The sequence below is a fragment of the Spea bombifrons genome, chromosome 1, assembly GCF_027358695.1.
Source record: "Spea bombifrons isolate aSpeBom1 chromosome 1, aSpeBom1.2.pri, whole genome shotgun sequence".
Taxonomy (NCBI): Eukaryota; Metazoa; Chordata; class Amphibia; order Anura; family Pelobatidae; genus Spea; species Spea bombifrons.
In genome coordinates this window covers 12,110,692-12,126,471 of record NC_071087.1, presented here as the reverse complement: position 1 = coordinate 12,126,471, position 15,780 = coordinate 12,110,692, and the positions used below count along the sequence as shown (strand labels likewise).

The window sequence follows — 15,780 nt, the reverse complement described above, 5'->3', positions numbered from 1 at the left end:
TCGTTGTGTGAATGCTTTAATGCTTTGCTCCGTCTAAAGCGATGGGCAACACTCGCAATGAGTTTACCTATTTATACGCATCTTGCATCAGAAAGGATAAAACTTTTCTTGAATACCCTATTACTTTTAATTTTGTTGATTGTACAGAAAATATAACTTGCCTTTAGGGATGATTTTTTATTTCTTTTATTAAGTAGAACATTTTGATTTTCATTACAAGGTAGAATAGGCTAGGCCAGTGCTATAATTTTTATTGTTAGGGACTACATTTCCATAGATGCAGAAAGAACCATCGTAATAAAGCTTGTACACTTTTTAAAATCAAATTCTAAATATTTGCAGCACATTACGGCTTTCATTTACATTCGGTGAAATATATCATAACCTAGACTTTTTTACATTGATCATCTAATATTTAAACTTTTTTTGTGTTTCACGTAATTTTTTCTTTTTTTGCTTCTGACAAATCTCTGGGTTCTTAACAGCTTTTTAACCGTAATCTTGGTCTTTTTGCCATCTGTCCTTTCCTTTCTGAGACAATTAGAGCTGTTTTCCTACTGAATTTATTATACACTTGCACTGCTATTTTCCCACGTTTAAAGTTTTTTACAAAAATAAAAAATGTAAATGCCGCAACCATATTTTACAAAGAATATATATATTGCGTGCAGCCAGATTTTCTCTCCCTCTATAGGAGGCCAATGTATTTCTGGCTTAAGCAAAGCAGTGGATATATTCAATACCAACTAGCTGTTCCTAGTGTAATGTGTATAATAATATTCAGTGATCATCCTAAGGGGTCTTACTTGGGCTTTATTTACTAACTGGTGTTTACTCATTCACTAGAGTCACAACAGGAACAGACTTACAAAGATGACAGTGACGCCGCTACCTTCAAACAAACCCTTCCAGACCTCACCCCCGACGAGCCTTCCGAGTCGCTCGGCTTCCCAACTTTGTCAAAAGAAGATGCAGAAGAAGTAGTTACTCCTCGTGACGGAGGACTGGACGAGGCTCCTGCAGAGTCCGCTCACCGAGAAGTTCAAGAGTCCCGACCGGAGCGTGCCGAGTCGCCGACCACGCCGCCTCCTGACGAAATCGCAACGGCTGACGAAATCGCACAGGCTGACGTCGCGCAAGCCGACGGCGGCAGCGACGAGTCCCCCGGGAAGTCTCCCTCTAAAAAGAAAAAGAAATTCCGCACTCCCTCCTTCCTGAAAAAGAACAAAAAGAAGAGCGAATCGTAATGACCTGCTGGAACACTGTCATGTTTCTAAGAGTCCGTTTGTTAACCACTAGAATGTACCCGATTCATATTATTTTTGTCTTTCATGATATAAACGGAATGCAAGAAAACGCAGTAGCTGAACCTGCTAGTCGTAGCGCGATTGTTTAAAGGTTTAGCCGGGAAATGAAATTCCACGTAAGGTGCTAACCTATATGTTCAGCAGCAACCCGCTCCGACAGATTCCTACATTTGTATATGTTCCTAAAATATAATCCTATTCACGATTTGGTTTTTGTATTTTATGTACATCCCACTCTTCTTTAATATAGCCTACATATTTAATTTTTATTTTGCATTGTCACGTCACCGCTGCCTCTTCCTAAACACGCTGGTGTTGCCCACCCTTAACACGTGTTACCGTGTTACATGTAAATAGTTACCTGCTTTGCTACAGGGAGAATGTGATGATCGCAGAGCCCTGTGCTTCCGTAATTAAGAAATGCAACTGTATTTTAGTATATTTGTACCTCCCGGTTGATCCCAAAAGGCTTGCACAGTATCCCCTCTCCCCCTTCCTTCCAGCAATTCAGAACTGCTTTAATGTGAAAATGAAATCCGCGTTTTGAATTGCATCTCGCATAGACGGCTTGGAGCTGGTAATGATCGCTCGCTGCCATACGTCTCGTTTTTTTTTGTTGTTGGGGAAGTGCTGCCGCCTTAACGACACGGAATGGAAGCGCATACTCCACAGTTTCTTTTTTGTCATCTCATTACAACAATTAAAGGTGTATTCACTTTGAACATACAATATTGTGTATTATTGAACGTTTGTATCATACTCATGACTCTGCTTTCTTAATAAATGCGCAATGTACTATATGAAAAAAAACTCGATACCTTCTGCACATGTGGGATACCCCATTATTTTCATTGTCATAAACCGCCTTGTAGCTTATATATATTATATAATTATACATACATATAATGTGTGTATATTACGCCAAGTAAGTGGCAATAAAACTCAGATATCACTGTAAGGATGCCAGTAGCCAGTTCCTACATATGTTTCCGCTAACAGGATTATTATGTTGCAGATTCTGCTGGACATGGACGTTAATAATCCTGTTAGGGATATTGCAGGCGCTCAGACCCAGAGAAAATATTAGAATCCCTTCAAATGAATGGTGTCCGATTGCTTTAATGGTGTTTAGCGTGACCTAGGGTTGCGGTAACTAATTGGAAGAAATAGGATTTTACACTTGTTGGTTCTGCTTTGCGACATGGAGTGCCGTGTTCACATTATTATTCAGAAGTGTGAAGGGGGATGGGGGTTAGATGTTTTCCCTCGATCCATACGATTGTTTGAATTTGTGGGATGCGTTGCTTAACTGGATAACGTGCCAGATCCCGGCCATCCGGTTTTTCCAGAGGGTTTCCCATTGAAACACTTTTCGGCTAGGATACCGTAGATTACCCTGTACTGGTTAAACTTCTAGCTTCATATGATTCGAGCAGATGTCCAGGCTGGTACTTCGTTTTTGTTTTTTTGTTTAAAGAAGCTGTTTTTGCCCCAAATAGTCAAGAATTTGCCCAATGCTTTATTTCATTTCACATGTAACATGCAGTTCCCTTTATAATCTTTTGGAACCTGAGGCTTCTTCATCTCCTACACAGGTGTTTTTTCTATGTAAGCTACATTTAGAGTTTAATAAGAAGGCTGGCGGGGTGTTTTTTCATCTGGTCAAGATGTTTTTTTGCCGGTGGAATGTGTGCCCTCTCGGCATAGATATCCTGAGCCGAAGACGAGACCGGTCTACGCAAGTATTTGCGGCTGTGGCAACAACTTACTTTAAGCTGCCTATATCTCCTTACGACGAGCAGCGGCTCCAAAATATAGCTGGTGAATAATGTGAGATTTTGTGTTTTCAAAGTAAGCGAGATGTTTGATGAAAGCAGGAAACTTTCTTTTGGCTAAGAAAGTCCATCCTGATGTAATTATGGACCCAGATGTGACTTGGATCCAGGTCTCTGGGAGATGATTTGGTAATTCACCTTCACCGGTTAGTAGGGGGTGAAACTGGCATTAATCTTCATAGAGCTGCGTGAATGTCCTCAAACTATGTATCAGCCGACCCCCTCCAAATCACCACAATGGATACCCAGATCGCAGCATCGCCAATTAAACGCAAGAACACGGCCAATGACGACAGACAGCTGTGTGTAGCTAAAGTAAAACTTTATTAAGAACAAGTAGAAAATCCTTTCTATCCGGGCAACACGAAAAAGTAACAGTTTGTATAAAAAAAAGGCATATAGAAAAAATTACAAATTGTAAGGCTAGAGATTGAGTATGAGGGGTGTGAACCAAAACCCCCAATGCTTTGGTTTCTGCGGCATCGTACAAAAAAAAAACTGCAGTTCTCAAGTTATACTTTTAAATTATCATATTTCCATTTAAGTTCGTAAATACAATATCATTTATAATATAAACGGAGTGCTTGTTTCTTTCAGTTGGTTATTTAACAACAAGATTTTTCCATCCATGGTACAGGACAAAAATATTTGGACAGACTCTAGTGGAGCTTACAATCTAAAATCGGACCTCGCTATAAATGATTGGTAGCAGCCCGCACCCGTAGGACAAGGCTAACAAAATGATATTATCCGGAGGTCACATGCAGCGTTTCAAAGAAGAAATAATCAAGTGAAACCAACCCTATAACAGAAACAGAATAGATACACAGAAACGCGTTACAACAATAACCACATCTGTGAGTGATACAGTCCCAGCTGCCGTCACTTTAATGTGATAGAAATGTTTTATATTTAAACCGGAATGCTGGCGCAATCACCATAAAAGCCAATAGGCTGTTGCTGTCAATTTCTCTGTTTCTATCAACAGAATTGCTGTCAATTTGCAGTCAGTTTAAGATAAACACTCCCAAAAAATTATTTTATCTTTTTCTTTCTATATGTAACAGCAAACAAGTGATTGTTCTATATAAATCTGAGATACTGAAGCAGTTTGGTAAATCTGCAGTAAGACTGGCGAGAAATCAGCGGCTGGCGCTATAAAGGGCCGAACTCGGTGACATCGGTGCAAATCTGTAATAAAGCCATAGAGAGAGATTCCTAAAACCTTTTCTTTATATAAAAAGTAGAATTTGGAGCATTGTAATAAGATACACATACAATAAAAACACCGCAATTAGTTACAGTATAAAATAGTTGTTTGTTTTTTTCTTCAAGTAACAGACGCAGCATTTAATGATTTTTCACCCCAAACTATCCCCTACACTAGGAGAGATGAGACATTGTGTTTACAGAAATGCCCCAACTCGCTGGCCGTTAAGAGATGTCGCCCCCTACAGGCAGCGAGACAGCCCTAAATCAGAAAGAATTAAATAAAAGGCACGGAACACAAGATCGCCGTCTTCTAAAAGAACCTCACTAAAGGACGCTGATGGAGTTTCCGGTTATACTGCTCACAAAAAAACATGGAATGAGCGGCGTTACAAAGTGAATTAATGCTTTGGTCTTCAACTACAAAATAAAAATTCTGTTAAAAGCCAGCGAAGAGCTGCGGTACCAAATAATTATCACCAAACATGGTTCTGCCGCTGGTCAGATGCTGCCGGGTGTCGCTGTGCTCGGGGTATACTTTGTAAGTTCTCTCATTCCGTTTTCGGCTGTTCTTTTATTCTTCGCAGGTAAAGTACAGGGATGAGGAAACAAACCGCACACATGCTAAAGCATAATTCCGCCCCAGCCAGCCAGTACACTGAATGGGAAATATAATATGTTTAATCTGCCGTCCTGAGCAGCCAAACCACCTGCCGGAGCCTCATACACACACACTATATATGTCATATATTATACATATATACATATATACATATATACATATATATATATATATATATATATATATATATATATATATATATATATATATATATATATATATATATACACACACACACACACACACACACACACCTCTCTATATATATCATATACACACACACACACGCCATACTTACATGTGGCAGACAGGATCGGTCCTACGGCTCTGGCCAGAGCTCCAAGGCTGCGGAGGATTCCCATCACGGTCCCCTTCTGACTGGCGGAACCTATAAATATACGTAATGAGGACGGTGCAGCCCGTGGAGCCATCTGATCCTTTATAAAATATAATAATAAAGCCGGGGGTACAGTGCAAGCCACGGCTAATGAATTAATGCTAAATAAACAAAAAAATCAGTCTTTAGTCGAAATTCATACTTTTTGTTGGGGCAACAGAGAAGATCTGAAGAGACCTCCTCAGTCTCCAGAGCTCATGTAACGCTACATCTTTTCCTAAGTTATCACCCACAATAAAATACTCCATTTCTCTTGGGCTAAATAACGGTACATGATAAATCCACAAGACAAAAGTTCATGCTATTACTATATTTGCTCGATTATAAGACAAGGTTTTTTTTCCCCCAGAGCAAATGCTGAAAAATGGCCCCGGATATAAGACGATGGCCATCTCCTACTCCAGGAGACTAAGACATGTCCCCCGTGCTTCAGATTCCTTGGCGTCTAGTGGAGGTCTGTGCGATGCACGCAGACAACCGCCGCTGCTGCCGGCACTTCTGCCGGGGGTTCTATGACGGAGCGCCGGCATCACATGACCCTCTGGTGCTCATTCATAGAAGCCCTGGCGGAAGTGCACATATGATTGACAGTCCCTCTTTGCTAGAAGCTCAGAATGTTCGCTGGATATGCGTTTTCACAGGGTTCTACGGCCCTACAGAAGGTATTCCGGGGCAACTGTGGCCCCCCCCCACTCCTCCCAAAACTGTATTTCTTTTTAGGAGAATAAGTCTCGCTACTTTCAAAGAATCTTCCGGTGACCAATGCAGTAAAAATTTCTTTTTGAAGCCCAAAAATATTGTAATGAAATATTAAATAACAATAAAAAGAAGCGAACACTTTGTACATACCGTATGCCGACACCAGGGAGGATAAACAGGGCACAACGATAGCTGCAGCTGAAACAGATGGAAATCGAGTCATATTATTCTCCGTAACCCCAATGAAGTCATTATTATCTTAGTTTATATAGCGCCAACAGATTCTGGAGCGCTGTACAAGGAAGCTGTATATAACAATGATATACTTCAGAGAACAGCATTTTCTACAGACACGTTCAGGTAAAAAAGTAACAAAAGCATGCGATATTGTATATATTATTATTATCGTCCCATTCGCTCCCAGATATGATTGCGTTAAACACGATCTCATCAGCTGAAGACAAGTCAAGGATTTCACAAAGAGCCGTGAAATTACAATTGGGAAGGCCGCCCCGGCATGTGTTTTAAATTAGCCGTGCTGGGCGTAACGTGGCCCTCTTCCAAACCCTAGTCGCTGTCAGCAAAACAATCGCTATGACAGGAGGCCCAGAAATCAGGGAGGCAGACGTTAATTACGAGGTCATAGTTACACAAAAGCTCAGCAGAAACAGGCACGTATAATCCAGCCTTTTAGCAGAAAAAAGGAGTTTACGAACTCCCAGGTTATCAGCTTTAATAGGAGTGATTGCCTTGTGTGTATTCAGATACCCACAACTCCCATCATCCCGGACTACAACTCCCAACATCCCAGACTACAACCCCCATCATCCCGGATTACAACCCCCATCATCCTTGTTATACTCAAACTATGACCTTTCTGAAGTCTGTAAAATGTACTTTTTAAGATGTCTTGCGAATTGGGGAAATTTTAGCATTCAGCCATAGAACTGCGAATATTTCATTTATAATCAGGTTCTTTATTAATGCAGATATTTGCGCTGCGAAAACCTTCAGATAAAAAAATTATATTCTTAAAAATTAAATAAATTGATGTGTGTAATAGAAGGAGCGTGATTCAGACGTGGGATATTAGAATGAATATTAATGAGCCTCCATTATAGGAAATGTATTATGGGATGATGAAATAAAACATTTAGGTCATTGTCATCGGATTGCGCGTCTTGGAAATCTTCCGCCTGGCTTCACGCAAATTCTTTTCTCTCTCCCTGAACCGGCCAGCAAGTAAAACGCAGGAATCTCACTTGCCCGAGCTGGCTACTAACTTACACCCACGGCTGGCTTGTGGTCATTTTAGTGAATACTCAGCCCCTGACCCCAAAAAACTTGACAGTAAAATAAATGAGCCAAAAAACCCGAAGTGAGATCGGATTTATTCTATTAAATGTACACATTCTATATCAATGATTTGGTACTTTTTTTAATCATTAATAGGAGTGCTAGGGACTAATTCCTTTTTATCTAACATTAGGGGTCCAGGAGCCCCCATTACTGCCCACAATACTATTTATTAATGACCGAACGTATATGGGCCCATTTATATGGGACACCCCAAACATTTATCTCTTACTAGAATACAAATCGGATGGATCGTGAGAATATTTTCTACGAATACGATACGTCCGGGCTGATAAAAAAACGAACTCACCGAAAGAATAGAGCAGGACGCCAAGTCCCAGCAGGACCATCCCGTCTGCCCACCCGATCAGCACGAAAGCCGGGATCAACAGGACCATGGCCTGCAGAGACGGACATGTTTGATTAGATCGGGGGAATTTGTGCAGATTAGCAGGGTGCGCTTACAAATAACCAATCGCAATATATAGAGGAACATATAGATAAATATGTATGTATAGATAGAAGATAGAACATGACCCCCTCCAGACAAAGAAATACATGCATATAGGTTATTCTGCAGACAGGGCATTACATGTTACATCCAGCTTCGTTTTGTGTGGTTGCCATGGCATTAAAGTCGCATCGCCACGTTAGCTCCGCTTTTGTCATCTCTACCCATACCCTTCTCTATATGTCATTTCACATAAACTCCTCACCGGCCTGATTTGAAGCCATAATCTAGTATTCGGATGCCCTTTGAAAACCAAAACCCAGTTTGTTATATTTTATTTATATTCTGCACATTTGTTTTATGATAAATACATTTCGGGGAGAATAAATGCTTAAGTTCAGGTAAAAATATTCTTTCCTCTATATGACTCTCTTTCCTCTATATGACTCTCTTTCTCTCTCTTCTATTCTCTTGTTACCTTTAGCAGATCTGATACATTCACCGCTCATTTTAATGAATCGTTTCAATGCTCACAGCCTTCTGTGTTTAACCGTTGTGTGCGCTAAAAAGGCTTTATTCACTAAAGATAGGGCTGGCAGGACAGTCTGCACGAGACTTGTAACTATTCCTTACGAACAGCCAACACAGGCAGGTCTCTCCTCCAAGCTGAGCTGGCCCTGCATAATGTATAATTCAATGGGTGTGAAGACTGAGAAGCCCTCAAGGATCCAACTATACATTATACAGGGTCGGCCACGCACTTTCGGCAGCAGTAGCTCACTAGGGTTGGTCGTTCATAATGTATAGTGAAGTCAGCTCTCCCTTTAGTGAGTGAACCTCAGTGCTGCACCGAATCCTCAGCTGGTGGCACATCAAAGAGTTAATGCAGATGGCTTCCCGGCCAACACGTTTGGTACCCGTTTCACGGCTGCGATTTCATTCCCTGGTTTGATTCTGCGAGCGTAGCCTCCTTGGATTAAAGCCATCGTGATTCCGATGAAGAAGAACATCTTCCCTTGCTGCATGCTGCCAAAGATAATGCAAAACACAGGTTACAGGCGAGTCTCACAGCCGGGAGCATCGGGAGCGCACACTCAGCGGACACTCCATACGGGCTGATCCCATGGAGGATGACGGTAACTACGCGGGAGGTAAAACACGTCATACAAACGTGTTATTTAACAAAAATGCGGAGACTGAAGCCGGTTCCTCTCCCCTCCCGTTACAGGCAGCGGTAACACGTGACATATACTTATATATCGCCCGCACATTCCATAGCGCTGTTACAATACGGGAAAATATTTAACAATTTAAAGCTGACAATAACTAAGAAGCATTAAGACTTATTTTTATAAAAGCCAGGGAACTTTATAAACCGAGTGCACATGCTCAGTAGAACAGCCAATCATATGTATGCTAGCAAAATACCAGCATTCAGATAGCACATATGTGATTGGCTGCTGCTGCTCCCATTGATTTTAATTGACCTATTTGGCGAGTTCTGCAGGAAGCATTCTGAGGTACGCTTGCCGCTTCCAGTAGAGACTGCTGGGGGCGTAGTTACATGAGACTGCTGGGGGCGGAGTTACATGAGAGACTGCTGGGGGTGGAGTTACATGAGAGACTGCTGGGGGTGGAGTTACATGAGACTGCTGGGGGCGGAGTTACATGAGACTGCTGGGGGCGGAGTTACACGAGTTCTACGTTCTAAGGCTTATAACTAAAGAATGCCTGCACCGATTTGTATGCAGTGAAATACAAACTCCAGCACAGACCTAACACGAAGCAGGGATGTTCCTTTAACAAACCGACAGTGTGCTCAGCCCAGTGCACCCAGCCCAGCCAAAATGTGCTTTCAGAATGAAATTCCTGTGCGGTTACGGCGTGTCTATCACATGCCGAAGCCGAGTGCTGCTCAATATTACATCCCACTCACTGCCATGAGATGAACACCCCTCCTACTGACTGAAACCATACTCTCGCCCACCAACGAGGAAAGCCTGTAACGGGCTCCGCTCCCAAACTCAAAGCTCTTTTGCCCAACGTACATCCCTGAAACACGTAACGGCCGGAGGGCAGCTTCCCACCTTATTTTCTATAAAACACGTAAAAGATGGCATTTGAATCTATGTAGAATTATGGTCGTTCAGCGGGATATTCTACCGCAGGGTACAGGGAGTTCACCCGAGACCGGACGTATACACAGACTGCGATGGAAGGCGTCCGGCCCCTACAGCTTCCCGGGTATTACTCTATAGGGGCCCCTGTACCTATAACGCGCGGATCCAGCCGCCGACAGGCAGCGCACACAATAGTGTATTAATTCCCAATATAGTGAATGTTATGCAGGGGTGAGAGGGGATTCCCCGTCCTGCTTTTGCCTAGACCAGGGGTAGGCAATCTTCGGCTCTCCTGATGTTGTGGACTACATCTCCCATAATGCTCTTGCAGTCATAATGCTGGCAATGCATCAAGGGAAATGTAGTTCACAACATCTGGGGAGCCAAACATTGCCTACCACTGGCCTAGACTAACAAGAATCTACACTCCCACAGGCTGGATCCTTTCTGTGCTCCTATATTTTTACGCCATTCCTTTTGAATGAATTCATTTTGGGTTAGTTCTCCATCGCTGCTCTCCTGCCAAATGCCCTATTCGGGCCCCGGAACCAGTACATTCAATGATAACATTAAGTTAGCCAGCCGTGAAATCTATGCCGGTCTCTGAAATGTTTTTTTAGCGTGGCGAGGGCGATCTGCAGTCCGTAGGGCTGTATATTCCACGCTCGGATCACACGTTTCCTGCGCTTCCCTTACAAATCACATCCAGACGACTTCATTCCAACGGAGCCGAGAATCGCTCCGAGATCACGGTCTGCGATACATCAAAACCCAAACGCCCCATGAGAACGCGCGACGTCCGAGAGAACGCAGGCGATGTGTGTCACGGACACGACGTTTACTCAGAGCTCAGACGTCGCTGCGTTTATCAGCTCCCCGAGTAAAATGACCCCTCCCCTGTATAATGTATAACACTAATCAGGACCTTCACGCAACAAGAAGTCCTTGAGGAACGGAACCTTATAGACAGCCGGCCCTGCGTGTGTTTCTGGCACGTTTCCCCCATCATTTATGTCTGTGCACATTAATGCCCGCAGGGGGGATGTTCTTAAGGTAACACAGCTATCTGACACGTGCACGCACCGCTAAAACGGGGCAAATTATAAGTAAATTGGTAAATTTAGATTGTAAGCTTGTTTGAGCAGGGCCCTCCTCTAAGTCTAATTGTTGTGTTATATACAACTTGTCATGTCCTGTTTACCCATTGTACAGCGCTACGGAATATGACGGCACTATATAAAACAATAATAATCACATACTAAACAAACAGAGCAGACATGCGCAGCATCGACACACGAGAAATGGAGGTGACACACGCTGGATCTTACCTATTAAACTGGAAGCGTTGGTGGGTCAAAAAACTGAGTGTGTACTCCAGTCCGGAGAACAGAAAGAGGTACAGAAAATACACCAGACCCAGGACTCGGAGGTTCTGCAAGCCTACCCGGCGACAGAAAAACAATGAGCGCGACATGTACACAATACTTACATGTGACATATGAAATAAACCACTCCCCGCGCACCCAACACCCGACATACACCACTCCCTGCGCCCAACACCCGACATACACCGCCACTCCCCACGCCCAACACCCGACATACACCACTCCCTGCGCCCAACACCCGACATAGAACGCCACTCCCCGCGCACCCAACACCCGAATACACCGTCGCTCCCAGCGCCCAACACCCGACTTACACCGCCACTCCCAGCACCCAACATACACCACCACTCCCCGCGCGCCCAACACCCGACATACACCGCCACTACCCGCACGCCCAACACCCGACATACTAATTACCCTTTTTATTACTTGAGTTAAAGATGGGGCCTGATAAATGTTTTACCTTAGGGTCCCTAAAGATCTAAAACCGGGGTGGCCTACAGATTCTTTGAATATGGAGTCCACCAATCCCACAGGTATCATCTGATATGGGGGAGCAGCCAATAAGAAGCCTTGAGTTTGATACGTCCTGCTGGCCCGACACTAATAACGGTGCAACGCGCTGGGACGGCTTTAGTCTCCGCAGATCGTAGCAGTAGAGGAGCTTTCTGATAATAACATGTATTTTATTGTATTTATCACGTCATTATCTGTCATCCTAATGACTTTTTTTCCACCCAAGCGGATATTAACCATTCTTGTCACATGATTATAGCGCCCCCTGGCAGCTGCCGAAAGAAATTAAACTTTTCCACAGCCCCGCAAAGACATTCGAAAATAGTTATTTTACCAGAATTTGTCAGAATTTTAAAAATGGAATGCAGAGGTTATATATAAAACTCATCACGTTGGGAAGCCGCTCATTGCCCACATTTCAAAGGCCAGTTAAGGCTTATAGGAAGTAACTCTAATATTACATGGATGCAAACTAACCGCATGATAAAAACACTAACTGTATCCGACACATAGCCTTCTTTTCACATAGACCTAGGGGAGCTGAAAAGAGGAGCAGAAGACAGTGGGGACAAAGCCCTTCCCTGGTCTTCTGTCTTGGGAACTAGTAGACGTTTGGAAAGATGAGGACCTGTGTACGCTCTTGGCTCGTGCTTATCCAAGGAGCCGTCTACACAATTACATTTACAATTCTAGAAACTCAGCGATATGTTGGCCACATGGCTGAAGAAACCTAGTGTCAAACCGTGGGCTTAATCCAAGGCCGCATTTTAACCTCTCCCGTAAATACTCTAGCTACACTTACCTGGATGGTTCTTCAGTCTTGAAGATGTGGGCACTTTGGTCTGGGGCACAACTGATCCCAGATATGCTCTTTAGTCTATTCTACTGTCTATTCTATTCGGGGAACATGTATTGTTGGGAAAGCCGGTGTGTTTGAGAGAGATCCCAAGGTTCTTCTCAGCTTGGTAGAAGGTGTGGAGGAGAATGGCCAAGAGCTGAACTACAACTCCCATAGACAGCTATTAAATAACAAAAAACACCCAAAACATACTTTCATTGGAAGGGGAGTCACGTCTTCTTGTTACAGCAGAGAATCTAAACAGCGCGATAGGACTGAGTAGATCCGAAGCTTCCTGAAATCCGGCCATCACGGAGGACACCTGTAGACAAGAAGAGATCGGAGCATTTACACTAACAGGACAGGAATCGCGCAAAAACCATCACATTTCCCAGCATGCTGCAACCTCACATCACAGTGCTTATATCAGCAACTCCGATATTATATATATTATATAAGCAACATCGATATTATATATATTATATGAGCAACTTCAATATTATATGTTATATCGGAAACTTCAATATTATATAATCAGCAACTTCGATATTCTATATTCCGGTATATCAGCAACTTCAATATTGTATATTAGCAACCTCGATTTTATATGTTTTTTTTAGCAACTTCGATATTATACATTATTTTAGCAACTTCGATATTATATACCGTATTTGCTCGATTATAAGACGAGGTTTTTTTTCAGAGCAAATGCTCTGAAAAATACCCCTCGTCTTATAATCGAGGTCGTCTTGTAATTAGACCTCAAAAAATGTCTGCTGGGGCCAGGCTGCTTACCGGTGCTTTGGTCCCGAGCAGCATCTCTTCTATTAGCTGCAGGAAGCTAGCAGAGTGTCACATAATTCTGCCTCCCCCTCCTTCCTCTGGGGGCGGGGCCAGAGAAGTTGCTCGCACAGCCGGGCCCCTGCAGAAGTCTGCGAGTGGGAGATCTGCAGTTCAGGTAAGGGGGTGGGGGGTTTGAGTGTGTGTGTGTATGTGTGATTAATGGAATGAATGAGTATTTAAATGTTTGTGAATGAGTGTGTGTGTGATAGCATGGATGTGTAAGGGGGGGGTGGTAGCATGGCATAGGGAGGCTGTACTCAAACTCCTATCATCCCCAGGTTCCAGCATGTACTGGCTGCCTTGGCTTGATAGGAGTTTGATTGCTGTTAGCAGTTTTTATATATATATATATATATATATATATATATATATATATATATATATATATACCTCCAGAAATGCCTTTTAACCCCCTATATGCAACTCTGGCATATAGGGGGTTAAAAGGCATATCATGGGGCACAGTGGCATATAGTAGGGTATAAGACATTTCTGGAGGCAGAGTGGCATATAGAGGGTTAAAAGGCACATCATGGGGCAGAGTGGCAAATAAAGGGGGATTAAGGCATTTCTGGGGGCAGAGTGGCAACCTTGGGGGCAGATGTGCAAAACTGGGGGGGCAGGTTGGCAAATAAAAGGAAATAAAAAAATATTTTTCTCAATCATAGCTTTTATTAAATATGAAAAAATTGTTTACATGAATTAATATTTACTAGTAAAACTTTTTTTCCTATAGGGTCGTCTTATAATCAGGCTTTTTGTTTTTTTTCCTAAATTAATATTTAGATTTTGGGGGGTCGTCTTATAATCAGGGTCGTCTTATAATCGAGCAAATACGGTATTACGGTATATCAGCAACTTCGATATTATATATTATATCAGCAACTTATTTTACAACTGGTGCAAGAATCCGTAAAAGAGTATTTTTGTGTGTGCGTATTGTGGAAAACAAAGTGAATAGTTCTAAAAATGATTGATAAATACAGAAATTGTATTCCTGGCTTCCTATCTATTATCCTCATTTTAGGGTATAACGCATAGATAATATTTAGATAAACCTCCCTAAAGGTATGTGACTGCTAAGCCATGCAGGCGAGTAAAAGGTTAATTCTCTGGGAAGGAGGGTTAATTTACGTGTTTACACCCTGCATTGATCCCATGGCTAGGATTCCATCCACGGGGAGTGCCGGTGGAAACCGTTTTAGAACATGAAATAAATCACGGATGGACTTTTATCCCAGAGTGAGAAGAATGCGGCAAACCCAAGCGCACATTCCCCCAGCATGAGCGAGGCGGCTTACACCACAGAGATGGAGGGACCACCAAACTGTACACATGACCCACATGTTTGGATTAGTTTTTTATCTCCATCACATAAATGGGCTGTGAAATATTTTTTTCATAACCCCATTGTACAGCGCTGTGGAATATGATGGCGCTATATAAAACAATAATCGATAATAACCTTTTGCATGGCAGCACTAACGTATTTACGTACGCATGTAACGTATTTCTAAACACGTGATCAGATATTAGTGCCCTGCGGTGGCGCTCATCTGAAATAACGAGGGGATACGTTATTTCTTGGTGAATATTTCAGCCAACGATCGTTATCTCCTGAACTGAAGCATCTTTTAGAAGAAAGAAACATCTCCTGACAAATCTATTTTTGTTATATTTCGACATACAATCAAAAAGTGACTCGCTTGTGTCATATAACTAGTTGGGGCTCATTATAGAAGAAAAATGCACTAATTGTCCTGACAAATGCTGCGGGATGTCTCTAAAATATATATATCTTCTTGGAGTGGGAACTGAGGCAGGGGGAGTTCAGGGAAGGCGCTCTCTGCGTTTAGGTGACATGGGCAGTATGTCAGTCCCGGCTGCTAATGGCGTAACATTCAACAGCCCTCCGTTTAAACATTCCAAGGAAATCAATCTTGTGTAACTTTTTACTGCTTTTTATCACTTTCACGCATTGCCGACCAGCCCATGTAATGTATGATTCACACATACTGCAGGGCAGCGCTTTACCTCTGCTTGTAAGCAATATGGGGACATTATACGTGTCCTGGAAAACATGGCCGACGTGGACACCCTGTTTTGTACGAATAGATATACGCAGTGGGTGTCGCTGTCAGGCTCCAGCCTTTGCTATGACGTGGCCCCTGCTGTTACAGCGGTTTGGGTCCAGTTTACCGC

At 42.8% G+C, this 15,780-nt stretch overlaps 2 protein-coding genes across 10 annotated transcripts in view; one reads left to right on the top strand and one right to left on the bottom strand.

The window, feature by feature from the left end:
- ADD1 (adducin 1) overlaps window positions 1–2,117 on the top strand; it is a 35,278-nt gene extending 33,161 nt beyond the window's left edge. For 8 of the 9 annotated variants that reach the window (XM_053458224.1, XM_053458219.1, XM_053458218.1 and 5 more), the window contains one exon: window positions 847–2,117. In XM_053458224.1, coding sequence (XP_053314199.1) covers window positions 847–1,247 — 401 coding nt within the window. In that variant the 3' untranslated portion in view covers window positions 1,248–2,117. The remainder of the gene's footprint in view (window positions 1–846) is intronic. The other variant, XM_053458222.1, reaches the window with a different exon arrangement.
- Window positions 2,118–4,767: 2,650 nt separating this feature from the next.
- The window catches only part of MFSD10 (major facilitator superfamily domain containing 10), a 16,834-nt gene continuing 5,821 nt past the window's right edge, over window positions 4,768–15,780 (bottom strand). The window contains exons 7-13 of the mRNA XM_053458214.1: window positions 12,949–13,057; window positions 11,325–11,436; window positions 8,794–8,902; window positions 7,736–7,826; window positions 6,220–6,267; window positions 5,272–5,361; window positions 4,768–5,009 (exon numbers count right to left, since the gene is read on the bottom strand). Coding sequence (XP_053314189.1) covers window positions 4,903–5,009; window positions 5,272–5,361; window positions 6,220–6,267; window positions 7,736–7,826; window positions 8,794–8,902; window positions 11,325–11,436; window positions 12,949–13,057 — 666 coding nt within the window. The 3' untranslated portion in view covers window positions 4,768–4,902. The remainder of the gene's footprint in view (window positions 5,010–5,271; window positions 5,362–6,219; window positions 6,268–7,735; window positions 7,827–8,793; window positions 8,903–11,324; window positions 11,437–12,948; window positions 13,058–15,780) is intronic.